At 41.8% G+C, this 16,538-nt stretch overlaps 1 protein-coding gene across 3 annotated transcripts in view; it reads left to right on the top strand.

The window, feature by feature from the left end:
* LOC133126252 (phospholipase D1-like) overlaps nucleotides 1–16,538 on the top strand; it is a 68,098-nt gene that overhangs the window by 25,517 nt on the left and 26,043 nt on the right. For all 3 annotated transcript variants that reach the window (XM_061238266.1, XM_061238268.1, XM_061238269.1), the window contains exons 4-14: nucleotides 759–901; nucleotides 1,789–1,900; nucleotides 2,263–2,328; nucleotides 3,174–3,232; nucleotides 5,450–5,542; nucleotides 6,405–6,557; nucleotides 7,974–8,123; nucleotides 11,869–11,952; nucleotides 13,286–13,367; nucleotides 15,173–15,283; nucleotides 15,583–15,768. In XM_061238266.1, the coding sequence (XP_061094250.1) occupies nucleotides 759–901; nucleotides 1,789–1,900; nucleotides 2,263–2,328; nucleotides 3,174–3,232; nucleotides 5,450–5,542; nucleotides 6,405–6,557; nucleotides 7,974–8,123; nucleotides 11,869–11,952; nucleotides 13,286–13,367; nucleotides 15,173–15,283; nucleotides 15,583–15,768 (1,239 nt within the window). The remainder of the gene's footprint in view (nucleotides 1–758; nucleotides 902–1,788; nucleotides 1,901–2,262; nucleotides 2,329–3,173; nucleotides 3,233–5,449; nucleotides 5,543–6,404; nucleotides 6,558–7,973; nucleotides 8,124–11,868; nucleotides 11,953–13,285; nucleotides 13,368–15,172; nucleotides 15,284–15,582; nucleotides 15,769–16,538) is intronic.

Here is a 16,538-nt window from a genome sequence, read left to right as displayed (position 1 = left end):
GCTATGCAAGACAAAAGAACATTGAGTCAGCTGGCAGCATCTGCTCTAATGACTTACCGCAAGATATTGCAGATGTTTTTTTGGAATTATAATCCAGTATCTTCGTAAAGTAGTTGATACTTGATACAATCCTAAATAATGTATACATAGGAAATATTGAAAGATGAAGGCATTGATAAAGGACTGGAAAACATTAGTTACTGAACAGTGGTTGGAATAACAATACTCCAGCAAAAGTAGCCCAAGAAGTGCTTGCTAATGTTTGCGTTGCCTTTATAGCTCGTTTGACCAAACATTGTTCGAACTTCCCTTTCCTGTAGGGCTATTCTCCAATTGCGCTACACTGTTGTGGGAGTTAAGCCTTATCTGGCAATGTACTGGATCTATATTGTTACTCGCTCTGCAGTACACTGTGTCATTATCACACATCCATTTCATAGTTATCAAGTCTTAAGTGCACGTGCACGTTATGATATGGCCAGAAATGAGCTGTAATGATTCACATTGTCTAGATTATTAAGCTACTAGTTTAGCAACCTTCTCTCATTAGTAAACCATGTCATGTGTGAATGCTGTTAACCTGTTAAATACAGGATGGTGCTTTGTTGTGTGAACCAGATAGCCACAAGGATTCCGTAACAGTTAATACTGCAATGTTTGGTCTTCTGCAGCCATTTCTGTTGCTTGGCCGTCTGAACATCAGCAGATGCAGGTGGTCTCAGTGGAGTTTAGCAGTGTTCTCATGTTGTCCTCTTCAGGCGCTTCCCGCTATGTTTAAGATAGAGATGAAGCACGGGAACTTCACCTGGATTGTGAAGAGGAAGGAGAAGCACTTCATGGAGCTGCACAGAGAGCTACTTCGATACAAGACCTTTCTGAGAATCCCCCTGCCCTCCAGAAGGTTAGCATATGGCCTACAACAGCCTCTTACACACACTCAAATATGCCCCTACCCTTCATACAGAACCCATACCCTACTGGAAAAATAGCACAAGCTAGGTTTTGAAGCAGCTGGTAGCTAGTTGACCAGTTCAGACCAGCTCCCAGCTCAACATGGTTTAGCTGGCTGATCAGTTTCGACCAGCTCCCAGCTTGACATGGTTTGAGCAGGTCTAGCTATGTTTTGAAACTGCTGTTAGCTACCAGTAATAGCTGGTTGACCAGCTCATGCCCAGCTAGACCAGCTTTATGACAGTTTGGCCATGCTGGTTGACCAGCTCATACCCACCTTGACCACCTTGGTCAAGCTGGCATAGCTGGATTTTACAGCAGGGTTTACATGACACATCCTCGCCTTCAATGCTCTCTGCCCCCTCCTGCCCATTTTGAATTCACTCAAATACACCCCCTGCTCCCCATGCACTCACACCACATATCCCTGCGCCTACATACATAGGCTGCTTAAATCCCTCTTGCCAGCTGTATTGGATTTGACCAAGACTTGACATGGGCAGTTTTGGGAATTTAGATGAGAGTAGACATTCTAAAACTGGACAGTACACATTGCTAAGACTTTTTCAAAAAACTAAAACCGCCCTGCCTCGTCTCATGTCAGCTGTTTGATGTAGACTGGGCTTCAGGGCTGTGCTGTGTCTACCGTAGTTGCTGTGACTGTTCTGGCTGTGACTGTATTTCTTACAGTATACGACTGGCTGTGCTGTCTCTACCGTTGTTGCTATGACTGTTCTGGCTGTGACTGTATTTCTTACCGTACACGACTGGCTGTGCTGTGTCTACCGTCATTGCTATGACTGTTCTGGCTGTGACTGTTCCCTTTGTGCCCCTCAGCCACTCGGTGCGCAGGCAGACGATCAGGAGAAACGAGGCACGGCAGATGCCCAACCTGCCCAGGGGTGGAGGAGACGATCTGGTCAGAGAGGAGCAGGTGTCCAGCCGAAAGGTCAGTAGCCATGTTTACATGCAGAATATTTCTTCATTCCAAATAATGAACCATTTACATGCACTCCATGCACATGCATTCCACACCAACTACATTATGATCCATAACCATGAAAGGTAGACTATAAGTAGACTGTAACTAGCTCAACAAACTAACCAGACTACCTAGTTCATTTGAACTTTTAACATCCCATTGCAGAAGCGGTGTTAACGATTTTATTATGGAAAATGCTAAACGTTCCTCCACGAGGAGTGAGCCTGGAGAAATTATGACATTTTTTTGGGCATACTCTCTTTTGCTGGCCAACTGGATCTATCTTTCCCCTTGCTCAATGTCTCTCCTTTGCACTTTTGTTTTTCCAGAAACAACTGGAAGACTACTTGAATAAGCTTTTAAGAATGTCCATATACAGAAACTATCATGCCACAGTAAGTCTCAACTTCACTCAGTCAAAATGTATGGATATAGAGCAGTGCTACTTTGAAATTGTCATATACAGTACCAGTCCAAAGTAACAGGATTAATGGTATTAGAAACTACTGGAGGATCTGTTGATTGTTCTGTTCGCAGGCTGTTTCTGAGAGGTTCTGGCTTGTAAATTCTTTGAGCAGTGCAGTACTCTGCATGCAGCATTTATACAGTGTGCGCTCATTATCCAGTGGAAATTGATGCTGTGTCTGGCAGGGTTAAATGGCACACGCTGTTAATGAGAGTATGTCACTGGGATAACGAGAATGCTCTTAGAGCTGCTAATGACTCTTCTGTAATTTGTGTAGTAAAACAGAAAGAGCAAGGTCCTCTTAATATCAAAGATAACTGGAACACAAGAAATTGCAGTTTGAAGTATTACGGAGATATATGCCATTATTTAGAGACATGAAATTTGAATATATATTGGAACAGAAACTAATGCATTTGTTGCTATTAATTAGAAAATAAATCTTGAATCCAGCAGCCTTCATTACTCCACTCTCTTTATAATGGCATATTCTTTTTCAACTTCATCGATATTGTTTCTGTTCACTCAGTTAGTATATTGGCTCACCCACCAGGCAGTTTCCCTCTGGCAAGTTGAACCCATATTACTGCAACGTTTAACTCTGGTAGCACGGATTAAGTTGGGATCCACCCTTGGTCTTGTGTTTGGCATGGACATGGCTCTGAGGTGGAGAATCTCAGAGAATAGAGGATATCTCATCCTTTGTGACATTTTGGGGTCTCCTACTGCCGCCTAATTCTTCATAATCTTAAAATAATCTTTACTTTCTTTCAGATGGAGTTCATCGATGTCAGTCAGTTGTCCTTCATTCATGATTTGGGACCAAAAGGCTTGTAAGAAACTTTACTGTACTTTTTGTACCATCTGTACATCAGATTTTTAAAGTATCGTTTTGAAATATTTTTTGTATATCTCGGTTACGATGAGGCTAAAAGGCTTCAAACGTTTAGCCAATTTTTTTACAGAACTTTTAGGAAAGCAGTCTATGAATCTGAATTGCTTTTACCAGAACCAGAACGGAAAACAGGCATGAACGTGCAGCTCGACCACCTGGTGCACGTAATGTGGGAACCATAAGGCGACCAGAGCTGGCAGACCAGAGTGGTCTAGCTGGAGTGTAAAGATTGGGCAATTGGGCAATTAAACACATGGGTTGAAAACACAATCCCGTTTGATTTAAAATAGACACCAAATCTTTTGTGACTTGGTTGAACCCAGTAATGAATCGTAATACCAGTCCCTAGCCCTCTCTTGCTGTTGCATGCTGGGCATTGTGCCATTATGGTCTCACAGCATTCCTTCTTGCTATGAGGGCTCGATGTGTGTCTCTATGGCTGTACTTAAATGCTCCTCTGGGGCTTGGGGTCAGGTTGGCTCTTCCTCTGGTCTGAATAATACATCACAAGTCCCAGGGTTTCTCTTTAATATTTGATTGTTGGCTTTTTCATAGGGTACAGTCACCCCCACTCACATGTACACATGTGCTATTAGTAACTTTTCATATCTGTGTATTATATGCTATGTATGTATTATACAGTGGGGTGCAAAAATGTGGGCACCCCTGGCTTGAATGTCTGTTGCAATTAATCTGTATGTGATTGAAAGCAAACCTTAACATGAGACCTTTCTGCAAATTTTAAAGCAAGATTTTTATTTTTATTTTTTACTGTTTATAAATTATAAAAAAGGAAACAGGCCCTGTGCAAAATTTTGGGAACCCTTTTGGATTATTATTTGTTACTTTTTAAGAATACAATTACTAAGGCACAGACCCAGGTGATTTACTCGTTAACCCTTCAATGAGTCAGGTGAGAATAATTCCAGGGCTGTCATTATCTTACTGTCACATGCTGTGACACACCCCTGAGAGGATAGACAAGCTGGACACAGGGAGATATCGAAAGTCCAGATTGCATCTGCGTTTTATTTACACACACAGGAGTGGAGAAGGGAGAGAGAGCAAACTAAAAGTGAACAAAAAGTCTTACCCCTTCACCCTCACAGGATCGGTGTCAATATTAGAGACTAAAATAGTAAATGCAAAATAAACCATACCAAACTGTAGCTTTTCAGCTCTGTAGTTTTTCCAGTCTTTAGCGCACACAACTCTGCCTCCCGTACAGTGGCTCCCCGGTCTCAGACACCTACTGTGGAAAAGAGCAGACGTTTTAACAGCCATGCTTCCTTCCCGCAAACCATGCCCTTTACATTTATGCATTTAGCAGTCGCTATTATCCAAAGAGTCTTACACAGCTTACATTTTGATAACATGACATAACATACAGCTGGCTCCAGAATTATTGGCACGCTGAATATAAATTGAGAACAAATGCTGCATATCATAAACAGCATGAATATTGAGCTATATTTTATGTTCAAACATATGGGAAAACTTCATAGTTTTATTTCTTCATATGTTTCTTATTTATTAATCTAAATTTTTCTGAAAACCACAGGTGTGAAAATGATTATTGTAAATAAAATTTAAAAAACTGAAGTTGGCAATACCATTTTACTTTAATTCAGTTAGTCTCTTTCTAGAGGAACTATATTGTGTCATTCCATCATTTCCTGTTTCACCAGAGTATTAAAAATGTAAAAAGATAAAAAAAAACCCTTCCGTCAGCATGGACTATTCTTTCAGAAGACACAAATGGTAATGGACCATCACAAGTCAGGTAATGGGTATAAAAGAATACATAAACGGTTAAACATACCACTTAGCAACATAAGTGCAATGATAATAAGTAGAACATATGCAATGGTTGCAAACTTGGCAGGAAGAAGGCGCAAGTGTATATTATGGCCATCTCAGTCTCCAGACTTAAATCCCATGAAAAGCCTGTGGTCTGAACTGAAGATGGGGTTACCCCAAGGATATCAATCAATTTTGAAAAGTCCTGCATGGAGGAAATATCCCTCCACATGTGTTCTCTAACCTTATCAGAAATTATAGGAAAATACATCTTTCCTAGGGGTGTTTGTATCTTGTGTTTGTATCTATGCATCTGACACATGTTTAAGCCGTGTTCTTGTTCTACAATCCTCAGGGAAGGCATGGTGCTGAAGCGATCAGGAGGCCATCGCATCCCAGGGTTGAACTGCTGCGGTCAAAGTAAAATGTGCTACCGCTGGTCGAAGCGGTGAGTACCTGAGCTTATCAGCTTCTCAACTATGCAGAGCAAGCTACCCATTAGTATCATTCTTTTCCTACTTGGAGTGCTCTCAAGTTTGAAAGTTTGGTTGGGAGGGTGGTGGGGGTGTAAGATCTCTATTGAACATCTCACAGTGGGATCATCCAGTGGGAATATGTGTAATATGTGTAATATCCCACAGAGGAAGTATTATCTAAGAGCACCTCACACATATAAATACAGACACGTAGATACACACACACAGGCTGATATGCATGTGGGAATATACACTCTGAGCAGTTTATTATGTATTTTTTAGACTTATTGGTATTCTGCTGCTGTAGCCTATCCACTTTGCGGTTTGACACTTTGTAGGTTCAGAGATGCTCTTTTACAAACCACTATTATAATGTGTGGTTATTTGCATTACTTTCACCTTCCTGTCAGCTTCGACCAGTCTGGCCCTTTTCCTCTGACCTCTCTCATTAACTGTTGCTCACTGGGTGTTTTTTGTTTTTTTGGTCAAAAATCAGAGATCAGCAAAACCACCCTGTCTGGCACCAACAATCATTCCATAGTCAAAGTCAATTCAATCATATTTCTTCCCTATTTGGTCTGAAAAAGGACCTCTTGACTATGTTTGCATGCTGGTCTGAATTTAGTTGCTGCCACATGATTGGCTGATTAAAATATTTGCATTAACAAGCTGGTGTACGGGTCTACCGAGTAAAATGGCCAATGAGTGTCTCGCAGGCTGCATTCCACAAAGAGATACAATAAGCTCACCCAGCCCACGAAACCCAAAGAATACTCAAATTCTTTATTACACTGTCCTGTTTGTCTCTTGGTAACAATGTTTCTCTCTATGCAGTTGGCTGGTGGTCAAAGACTCCTTCCTCACCTACATGAAGCCAGATAGTGGGGCCATTTCCTTTGTCCTTTTGGTGGACAAGGAGTTCAGCATCAAGATGGATTCGAAGGACACTGAGACTAAGCACGGGGTCCGAGTAGATAGCCTCTCCAGGTGAAACACTGTTCATTTATTCTTACTTTTCCCATGCATCTGAATTGAATTTTGTTTCATAAAAAAGGAGTATTAGGCTGATACGAAAGTCAAACACAGTGCAGCTGTCACGTTTCAGGTCTGTCTTGCCATGTTTTATGTTTATTCATTTTGTCTTAGTCACGTATTGTCTTATCATGTATTGTCTTATCATGTACTATGTTAGTCTAGGTTCGTCATGTTGTTTAGTTTATTTCTTGTTACGATTTATTTTCTCGTCATGTCTAGTTATGTTTCGTTACGATTATATTACCTTGTTATGTTGAGTGGTTATCGTCTTAGTTTCGTTTTGTGTTATGTTTTGATTTATGTTTATTGTTACGTAGACTGGTTACTGTTTAAACATACTCTTTTACATGTCTTTCCGCAAACCTTGCGTTCCGCCTTTTCTCTCTCTCTCTTTCTGTCATTCACACCCTAATTGTTTCCATTTGTCTATTTACTAAAACTACTAACGCTAGATCAGGATTGGGTAGAACTAACAAACTAATTATGTGTTCATGTTACCTTATGTTTCTCGCGCATTTCATTTACTAATTTACTAATGCTAGGGCAGGATAGGTTCATTACTAACGATTACTAATTACCTTGTTAAACTTGTCATCTATCGCACCTGTTTCTCATTTCCTTGCTGCTCTCTAAACTAATTGTGTACACCTGTCTACACCCGCATTTATAGCCCAGTCGCACTACGGTTCTTCGCAAAATTGTCTGCCTCTTGTTTATCAAAGCAACTCTTGAGCATTATTTACTGATTGATTCACGTTACGATCCAAGCCTGTTTTACCGACCATTGTGTATTGATTTCTGTTTCGTTGACCATCGTTTGTTTTTTGACCACGTCTTCGCCTACCGTTTTTGTACCTTTGCCTCGCTGATTGAACACATTTGGCTGGATCTACGTGTATGGACTTTGCTTGTTTTGACTACGCTTCTGGGATTCGTCCCGAATAAAGCCCTGACGGGACTTTATCTAACCATTGTTTCTGAGTCGTGCATTTTGGGTCCAACCCCCACACACCCGTCTCAGCAGCCCCATTGTTAATGGTTCCATTGATGTATTCAGTGAAGAACACCAGTGCCACCATGTTGAATCAGGGCCAATAATTCAGATTTGAGTCTTGAGTGAAAAAATCCACTCAAACTAAAAGATTCTCTTGGGCATTTATCAGACACAGCAGCATTCCGACACATTTTTATATTTCATGCCCTTTTGTATTAATTGTGCGGTCCTCAAATGTGACACTTGGCAGTGGGAACTATTGTTCTTTGAGTTCAGAGATTTTGATTGGTTGGGAAAGATGTGCATTTATACACATTGTTAGTAATTGTTATTCCCACTAATTCCCTGTACTGATTTTACGATTTTTGCCACAGGGCTCTCGTGCTAAAGTGCTCCAATTTTCGACACGCGCGCTGGTGGGGGCAGGCCATCGAGGACTTTGTGCAGAAACACGGGAAGGACTTCCTCAGGGACCACCGCTTTGGCTCTTTCGCACGAGAGGAGGATAACATCCCAGCCAAATGGTAACCATGGCTACAGCTCTTACTTGTGGCAAAGAAAATGTTCAGTTCTTCGGCTTTTCCCATGCTGATGGTTGACAGGGATTTTGCATCCTTGTTACCTCATTTTTATACTCTTGTGAAACAGGAAATTATTAGTTGCATTAGACTGAAATTAAGAAAATTAAAGTTAAATTGTATTGCCAATTTCACTTTGTTTGATTTTATTTTGAATAATTGCTAGGGGTGCCAAAATTATTGTGCTTTTATAACTATGGTTTTCAGATATTACTAAATAAAGAAACACTGAAACATGACAGGAAATGTATTGAAATAAAAGTATATAGTTGTCCTGTATGTTTGAACTGAAAATATACATCATTATCAATGTTGTTTATTATATACAGCCTTTTTTCTAAATTTTTATTAACGGTGCTAATAATTCTTGAGTCAACTGTATATACTGTTGAATTGCTTTGGCCATTGGGCCATCATTGGCTAGAATATCTATGAGCATTTTAGTTGGACCAGTTCTTTTATTGTTTTCAAAGGGTAATTTACACCTTAGATCAGGGGTGTCAAACTGAATCCCCAGGGGGCCGCAGTGTCTGCGGGTTTTTGTGGTTTCCTCTCAATCAGCTGCCAATTAAGGCCAATTAAGGCCTTGAGAACAAGGCATGTGGATTCTTTAACCAATCAATGACTTGAATGAACCCAGAACACCCCAAAAACCAGCAGACACTAAGGCCCTCCAGGACTGGAGTTTGACCTGCCTTAGATCAAAGGGTGTTACAGATCAATACGAAACAGCTCACATCCGGCACCTGATTGGTATCATATCCACGGAAAAATTTAAATGAAAATGCAAATCGGCAATTACATTTTGTTTTCAATCCATGTACATATAAACCTTATATGACACTTTATATGACAATTAAAATGTAAAGGCAAGAGCCGCAGTGGCGGTTGCAGTTCGTTGCAGTTGCACACCGAGGACCGGGGTTCAATGCGAGCCAAGTTTGGCAGGCTCTCGTGGAGCAGCATAATTGGCTCACTGCTCCAGAGGGAGGGACTTGGCAGGGTTAGTGGATCGCCATGCACAACATCACCCTGGGCGCCTCGGAATCACGGTCACGAGTATGAGACGAGACGGCTTGAAGAAGGCTTGTTGCTCTCCTTCAGGCCGCCGAGGGATGGGGTGTGGGCGGTGTATCCTCCAGCTAACACCTATTGGATTAGATGGAGTACAATTGGCTACCAAATTGGGAGAAAAATTGAAAAAAATGTTTTTCTTTTTTTTAACTGTAAAGGCAAAGTCCATTTTGTATTCAGTTTTTCTCATCCTCTACAACAAAACCCTGTCATAATGAAAATGAAAATGAAAAACCAAAACAGTTTCGTATTTTAACCGCATTATCAGTGACAAAAATCTGTGCTCGGCGATATTCTGTCACAACCAGATGGCAAGCTTTTGCTCTATCAAGAACAGGCTGTTTTAGTGACTTGTGTCTTTAAGGCTATATCAATAAACCTCTGTTTTGATTGGCTGGCTTGCTCCAACGAGGTGAACGCCATCAGTGCCGAGTCACAACGTCAGGGTAGTCCACTCAGCTCATTTAAAGGTAGATTAGGCAGAATTCCTCGCTCCTGTGTTTGTACATGAAACAACGTATACGCCCCATTCTCTCAGTTGCAGACAACCTTGTTCCATGATAGCAATGAGTTGAGAAATGCAGTCTGATATGATTCGTAAAACATTAGCTTTAATAGTCACTATCCACACAGGCCATTTAGCAAACTGCAAGTAACTGACATTACCTGTGTTTGTATTTAGTTTGCTAACTTCAGCTACTTAGCTAGTGGTGATGCTAGCCACTAATGCTAGTGCTAACACTAGTGTATTTCAGGCTGCTCTTTAGCCTGCCTGTACAATTCTGTAACATAAAAATGCAAACTCACGAACAGATCAGCTCATTGTTGCTTTTGATTTTATCTCAAGTCTTCTGAGTATTTTGGAGTATTTTGGATTTATGCCAGGAGAATCTCCTGAAAATATAAGCAGTAACTGTTCAGTGGGACCCAGCTGTCATGGCCAGCCAGCTGATACAAAACTGAATTTAGTTAGCTGCTGCTTTATTAGCTAGCTATCTACTGTTACTGAAAGCTGGCTAGCTATTTTAATGGTTAGCCACTAAAGCTAATCTCTCACAAACCCAGCTCACCACTGTAGTAGCCAATCATCTCCTCTTGTCCCCCTCTTCCTTCTGTTGGATCATAGAGTGTATGAGTTCAGTGTATTGGACACATGCTTTTCAGATAAAGCACAGAAATAAAAAAGGCCATGCCCAGAAGAGACCTGAGGAGTTTTTAGAATAACAAAGACAAGTACACAAGCTATTGGGTTTTGGGCAGAAGGTTGCCAGTGTATCATAGTAATGGGTGAGTATGCAAGGTGAAAATCCTGCATCGTATTCATGTTTTCTTCATACTGATTGTGTTGATACTTTCATAATGTCACTTTCCACAATATGGGACCTGTAAACGAAGTTATACAAACAAGAGCAAATTACCCTAATGAGCTTAAACAATATTAAACAAACAAAAAGCAAAGAATCACATTCTCTGGAAACACAGTAGATGCTAGGAAGGCTAGGAGGCCAGGAGGAACCTACACGCCTGGCTCATTGCCACAATAATTGCCACGTCGCTATCTCTGTCATCTAGCACTACTCCAAGGTTCTTGGCAGTAGAATATGCAGTGGTGTAACCCAGGGTAAAATAAAGGTTATGTAGGAGCCAGAGAGGTCAACTCCGTGCACTGGTAGTACCAGGGCTTTCCTTTCCTTGCAGTTTATACATATACCGATGGTACAGTCATTTCGCTCCTTCATAAATACTCATACTATTCAACAGTAGAAAGAAAGAACTGTCAATGCTAGGAATACAAAGCTGAGTGTCTGGTATAATCTGAAATTCTGTAGAATCTGTGGTAATAGACAGCATGTAGGGACTCTTTTAGGGACTCTCATTCTAAAATTGTTTCCCTTAGCTCCCTTAGCCATTTGTTTCCTGTTGTGCCATCATCTGACCTGCTTTTGTGCTCACCTTGGCTCAGCTCCTAGTTCAGCTGCGTAAGCTCTGAAAACATTTCAATGCGTCTGGAACACGCACACGCCCAGATACAGAGCGACTGAAACTTTGGGTTATTTCCCTTGCCTTATTGCCACTAAGGCAAACATACGTATGCAATCCTCATAAATTGTACTCTGTAAATACAAGAGGATGACTTGATTTTCTTGTTTAGTTGTGCAAATAAATCTCAGATTCCACAGGATCCCCCTGAATTGTCTAGGGGATTTGGGTTCCTTTTTAAATGTTCAGTGTCGTGAGGCCTTGTTTCTGAAGAGCTTCTGAAGTCTCTTCCTGTACTGCAGAGTTCACTGAGGCTTGTCAGCTGTATTTTTTGTAAGCTGTCAATTCCACAGAAAAGCTGTTGGAATATTGTAGTTTTTTTTCTAATTGCCCTGCAATTACACTGCCAAAAAGCTTGTTTTTAGTCATTATATCCCATAATCATTTGCGATTCCTGTATGGATCTTACTTCCGTTAAATTAATGGCGGCTGAAAACAGCAGCAGAGTTCACAAAGAACTGTTTTCATAGAACTCTTTAGTGTTATGAGAAGAGAACAGTCTTGCCCTCCTTTTGCATTTTATGAACCATCATTCATTATTTCATGTTCTGTGCTAAGCCTTGGTTTTCCGTTCCAGGTATGTTAATGGGAAAACCTACATGGAGGATGTAGCCGATGCTCTGGAGGAGGCCAAAGAGGAGATCTTCATCACAGACTGGTGGTAATTAGCTTGCTCATCTGTTTAGTCTATTCTTGGGAATAAGAGGAAGCCTACAAATGAAGATTTTCGTCGCATATGATAAATGACAAATCCGAAAACATTGAGATGACAAAACATCTGTGATTGATGGAGCTATCATGCTCCGAAAATATAACATATACTGTTTATCAACGATATCCCGCTGTTACAAGTCCATGAATACAATATTTTATTACAAACCACAATAAATGCCACATCAGTTTAATTGCACATTGAAATATGCAGCCATGCAGCCAAACGGCGATCTAGCTAATTTTGAAGGATAGGGTGGTGTTGTCGCCACCCCAAAGAAAGCAAGGAAGGTTGGTAGAGTACCATTTCGAGTTGCTTGTCTGTGGTGTTCAAATTCCTCATCAGTTTTACCGCAAACAAATGATCGCTTGTGTTTTTCTGTCAGGGGGTGGGGTTGGGGGGGAAGAGATATTTGTGTCACCTTGTGGAAACAGGTCCATTAAAATATGTAGGGGCAGCCTGTAGCGTAGTGGTAAGGTACATGAGACCTGCACAGCTGTTGGGCCCTTGAGCAAGGCCCTTAACCCTGCATTGTTCCAGGGGAGGATTGTCTCCTGCTTAGTCTAATCAACTGTACGTCGCTCTGGATAAGAGCGTCTGCGAAATGCCATTAATGTAATGTAATGTAAGCTTGTGTTTTACGCACCTAAACCTATGTCTACAATCATCGTGACTCCATCTGTACACACTCCAATGCTTATTCCACTGAAATCCACTGAATTATTATTATTTTTTTTAATGTCACCTTGTGGAAAACTGCAGTTGCGTGGAAATACGTGAGCTTTTTAACACACGGGTCTAATTGTCTGACCAAAGGGAATTGAATCAAGAGAATTGGGAAGTGGCCTCAATTGGGAATTGGGAAGAGGCCATTTCTCTTACTCGCATGCCAGGAAGTGAAAGTTGTTTGTGGAGATAGTGGATACTTGTGTGGTCATACCCCACCCCTCCCGTTCAATGAGGGGTCAGAGTTGGTTCTCAGCAGCAGACTCCTGTTACTGGTAATCTGACCAAAATGGCCGGCTCTGAACTTGTATATTATTCACACAGAAACCTGAGGTGTTGTCAGCATCACCTTAGCCAAGTTTGTATTTGAATATCGGCTTGTGATCGGGGCGTTTATAACCTCTACAACCACTTTGGAGTAGTGTCCATGTGGAATGTTTTGTGGGTTTCGTGGCATCTTTAGATTTTCTGAGGCAACCGTTTGTTTCATAGATTCTTGCCTGGTGATGTCCTAGGCATTTGTCTGGTTGAGTGTTTTTTCTTGTTGTTGTTGCAGGCTGAGCCCTGAGATCTTCTTGAAGAGGCCTGTCGTCGAGGGAAACCATTGGCGGCTAGACTGCGTTTTAAAGCGCAAGGCTGTGAGTTTGCCTACTTTATTTCCTCAAGGGTCTCTGATCTGATATCTCTCATGCCAACACACAGACACATACCTAGACACACACACGCAAGCACACACACACGTGCAGGCAAAGCATGAGTGAATAAATAACAATAGAAGACGATTGATATATTCAGTTTCATTTCAACTTGAATTTATTTACGTCCATGTAGATTTGTCTTTCCTGTTTATTATTGCTGAGGGAAATTCCTTACCTGCAGTATCGTTACTGTCTTTATACTGCAGGTGCACTAACATTTGGTATGACAGCCTCACTAATGGCATAGTCTTTAAATAAGCATTGCTTCTTTATTAGTGCAGTTATTAACGAAACTCCCCTCTTGGTGCATCCAGAAATGTCTTCTGTTCTTTGGTTCATTTTTTATTAGCTCATTATTTGTGACAACCTTTTTTTCCGATAAATGCTAAATTGCCACATCATATTCGATCAATTTGGGAGATGGCTGATTTCCTGCAGAATGCAGACATTCCGCCCTTGCAAAAAATATATATAATATATTTCCGAGAGACTGGAGGGAGGTATTACACTTTTTGTTTCCTCAGTTCACAGGGGGATAATTCAAACGTTTAAACTTCACTTCTGCCTGTGGTGCAGATTGCTGATTTGCAGGAGATTTTCTAAATTCTATCCGAAGGGCTTTACAATTGAATCCTCTCACCAGTGGCGTAACAAAGCAGTGTCAGGCCCCAAAGCGAGATGGTTGAGCCGGGCCCCCTATCCATAACAACCTCTCTGGTGGCCGGGAAAATGCGTCCCTCTAAGGCCTTTAAAAATCTGTTGTAGTTCCACCACTGCCTCTCCTTCACCAACAAGGACTGGATGGCATACAAGGCTCCAACTAGCTCGTCCGGCGCAATTGGGGGTTAGGCGTCTTGCTCAGGAACAGTTCATCACATGCATCACTGCCAGAAGACCGCTCTTACCTGCTGACCTAATGTCACTCCCCATTTCTGAGCACTCGGGTATCAGGGCGCAGGTGACAAATTCCAGTAGACTCCCAGACCTTCCGGCGGGAGAGGGGGGATGCCTGAGATTGCATGCGGCCATACTCCGCTCTTGTTCCTTCTAAAATCCTCACATTTGGAAAATAGCAACACTGGTGGTGGCGGTGCTTTGGCAAATTCGGGATTTTGGAAGCGTTTTTTCCCCACTATCCATGGGAAAGTGCAGAAAAGCGCATGCTCTCCTCCACAGCTTGTGAAGTCGGCCTCCGCTTATCACGCCGCAGTTCAAACGTTGGGCTCGCAGAGACACGAGTCAGAAAATACGATGCTTCATGGGTAGCTTAAAAAGCGAATATGTGGTATTCAATTGGCCAGCAAGGGTGCGTGATCAGATGTGATAATCCTGGCTTGCTGAAACCTTTCCATTCTGTGAAAACACCAGAGCCTAATGAAAATCCCTGTGTGGCTGCAGGCTACTGTCAACTCTGGATTTGATACCAGACACTGGGGCCATCCATACACCGGAACAGTGCTAGAACGTCAGAGTTTGTGTTATATTATGTTGCAAGGCTTCATATTCTGTATAATTCTGTGAAATTCTGTAAAGTGACTTTAAAGATAAATGGCAGAAAATAACAATGCGTTTGGTGCTTGTCAAGGAAATTCAGAAAGGGACCACAGGTTTTTAGGAGTCTGTAAAGATTTAGTCCTTGAATAGCATATCATTTAATTTGCATACTCGAGGTTATTGCAGATGGCCATCTCTGAATGAATGGGCCTTGTTTGGCAGATATGCAAAAAATATTCTTGCATCTGTAGCAACAAGGCGTGCGGATCTTTGTGATGCTGTACAAGGAGGTGGAGCTTGCCCTGGGGATCAACAGTGGATACAGCAAGAGGACACTGTTGGACCTTCACCCCAACATCAAGGTATTTATCATACCATTTTATCAAGGTGTGACACGGTCTGTGCCTGAGACTATGTGAGGCACAGACCGTAAAACTCAAAATTGGTGATACAAAAAGGGATATGTTCTAAGTTCTTTAACAAATCTAGAAAAAATTCAGGAAATAAAAGCTGAAATTTGGTTCTGTCATCTCCTGTGCATCTTTTCACCTCAAATTCAGTTGTGTTCAGTGTATGACAAAAAGGAATTGACCTTGCTGCTCCAATACATTTTGAGGGGACTGTATCCCATGCGATTATGCTGACAGTAGTCTTCCCACAGGTCATGAGGCACCCTGACCACGTCTCCTCCACAGTCTACCTGTGGGCTCACCATGAGAAAATAATTGTCATTGACCAATCGGTGGCGTTTGTGGGTGGGATTGACCTGGCATATGGACGTTGGGATGACCGGGAACATCGGCTGACAGATGCGGGGAGTGTGACACGCACAACGGCTGGGGAACAGGTGAGAGAGAGAGAGAGAGAGAGAGAGAGAGAGAGAGAGAGAGAGAGAGAGAGAGAGAGAGAGAGAGAGAGAGAGAGAGAGAGAGAGAGAGAGAGAGAGAGAGAGAGAGAGAGAGAGAGAGAGAGAGAGAGAGAGAGAGAGAGAGAGAGAGAGAGAGAGAGAGAGTGTGAGAGTGAGTGTGAGTGTGAGTGTGAGTGTGAGTGTGAGTGTGAGTGTGAGTGTGAGTGTGAGTGTGTGTGTGTGTGTGTGAGAGAGAGAGAGAGAGAGAGAGAGAGAGAGAGAGAGAGAGAGAGAGAGAGAGAGAGAGAGAGAGAGAGAGAGAGAGAGAGAGAGAGAGAGAGAGAGAGAATAGATGATTGTGAAAAATATATGAGATGATATATTTTATTTTATTTTATTCTAAATATCAGCATTATTCAATCTACTCTGATAGGGAACCCTGTAACTGGAGTATATGCATTGCAGTTCACTTTCTCCCTCACAAGCTAGTGACTGCTTACCATGCTACAAGCAACACTTGAACACTACAGGATGTGTAGTGCTAATCAGAGGAGGCATATTGCTCAATTAAAACCAAGACTAAACGATAACTTGCAGGTTCTTGGTGTGTCTCAATGCCATGTACTTTGGTCGTAGTTGGCTGATGAATGACGATAAAACGGCGCTTTAGTCTTTTTTGGCAGGGTTCAGTGTCCACCCTATCCCATTAGAGGGAATTAGTCCCCAATGAGTTCCAACAGAGTTCCACTCTACTTAGTGCTTGGCGCTGA

This window comes from Conger conger, chromosome 4, assembly GCF_963514075.1.
Source record: "Conger conger chromosome 4, fConCon1.1, whole genome shotgun sequence".
Lineage (NCBI taxonomy): Eukaryota > Metazoa > Chordata > Actinopteri > Anguilliformes > Congridae > Conger > Conger conger.
The sequence above is the reverse complement of the archived record's forward strand: the minus strand, read 5'-3'. Positions and strand labels throughout refer to the sequence as shown.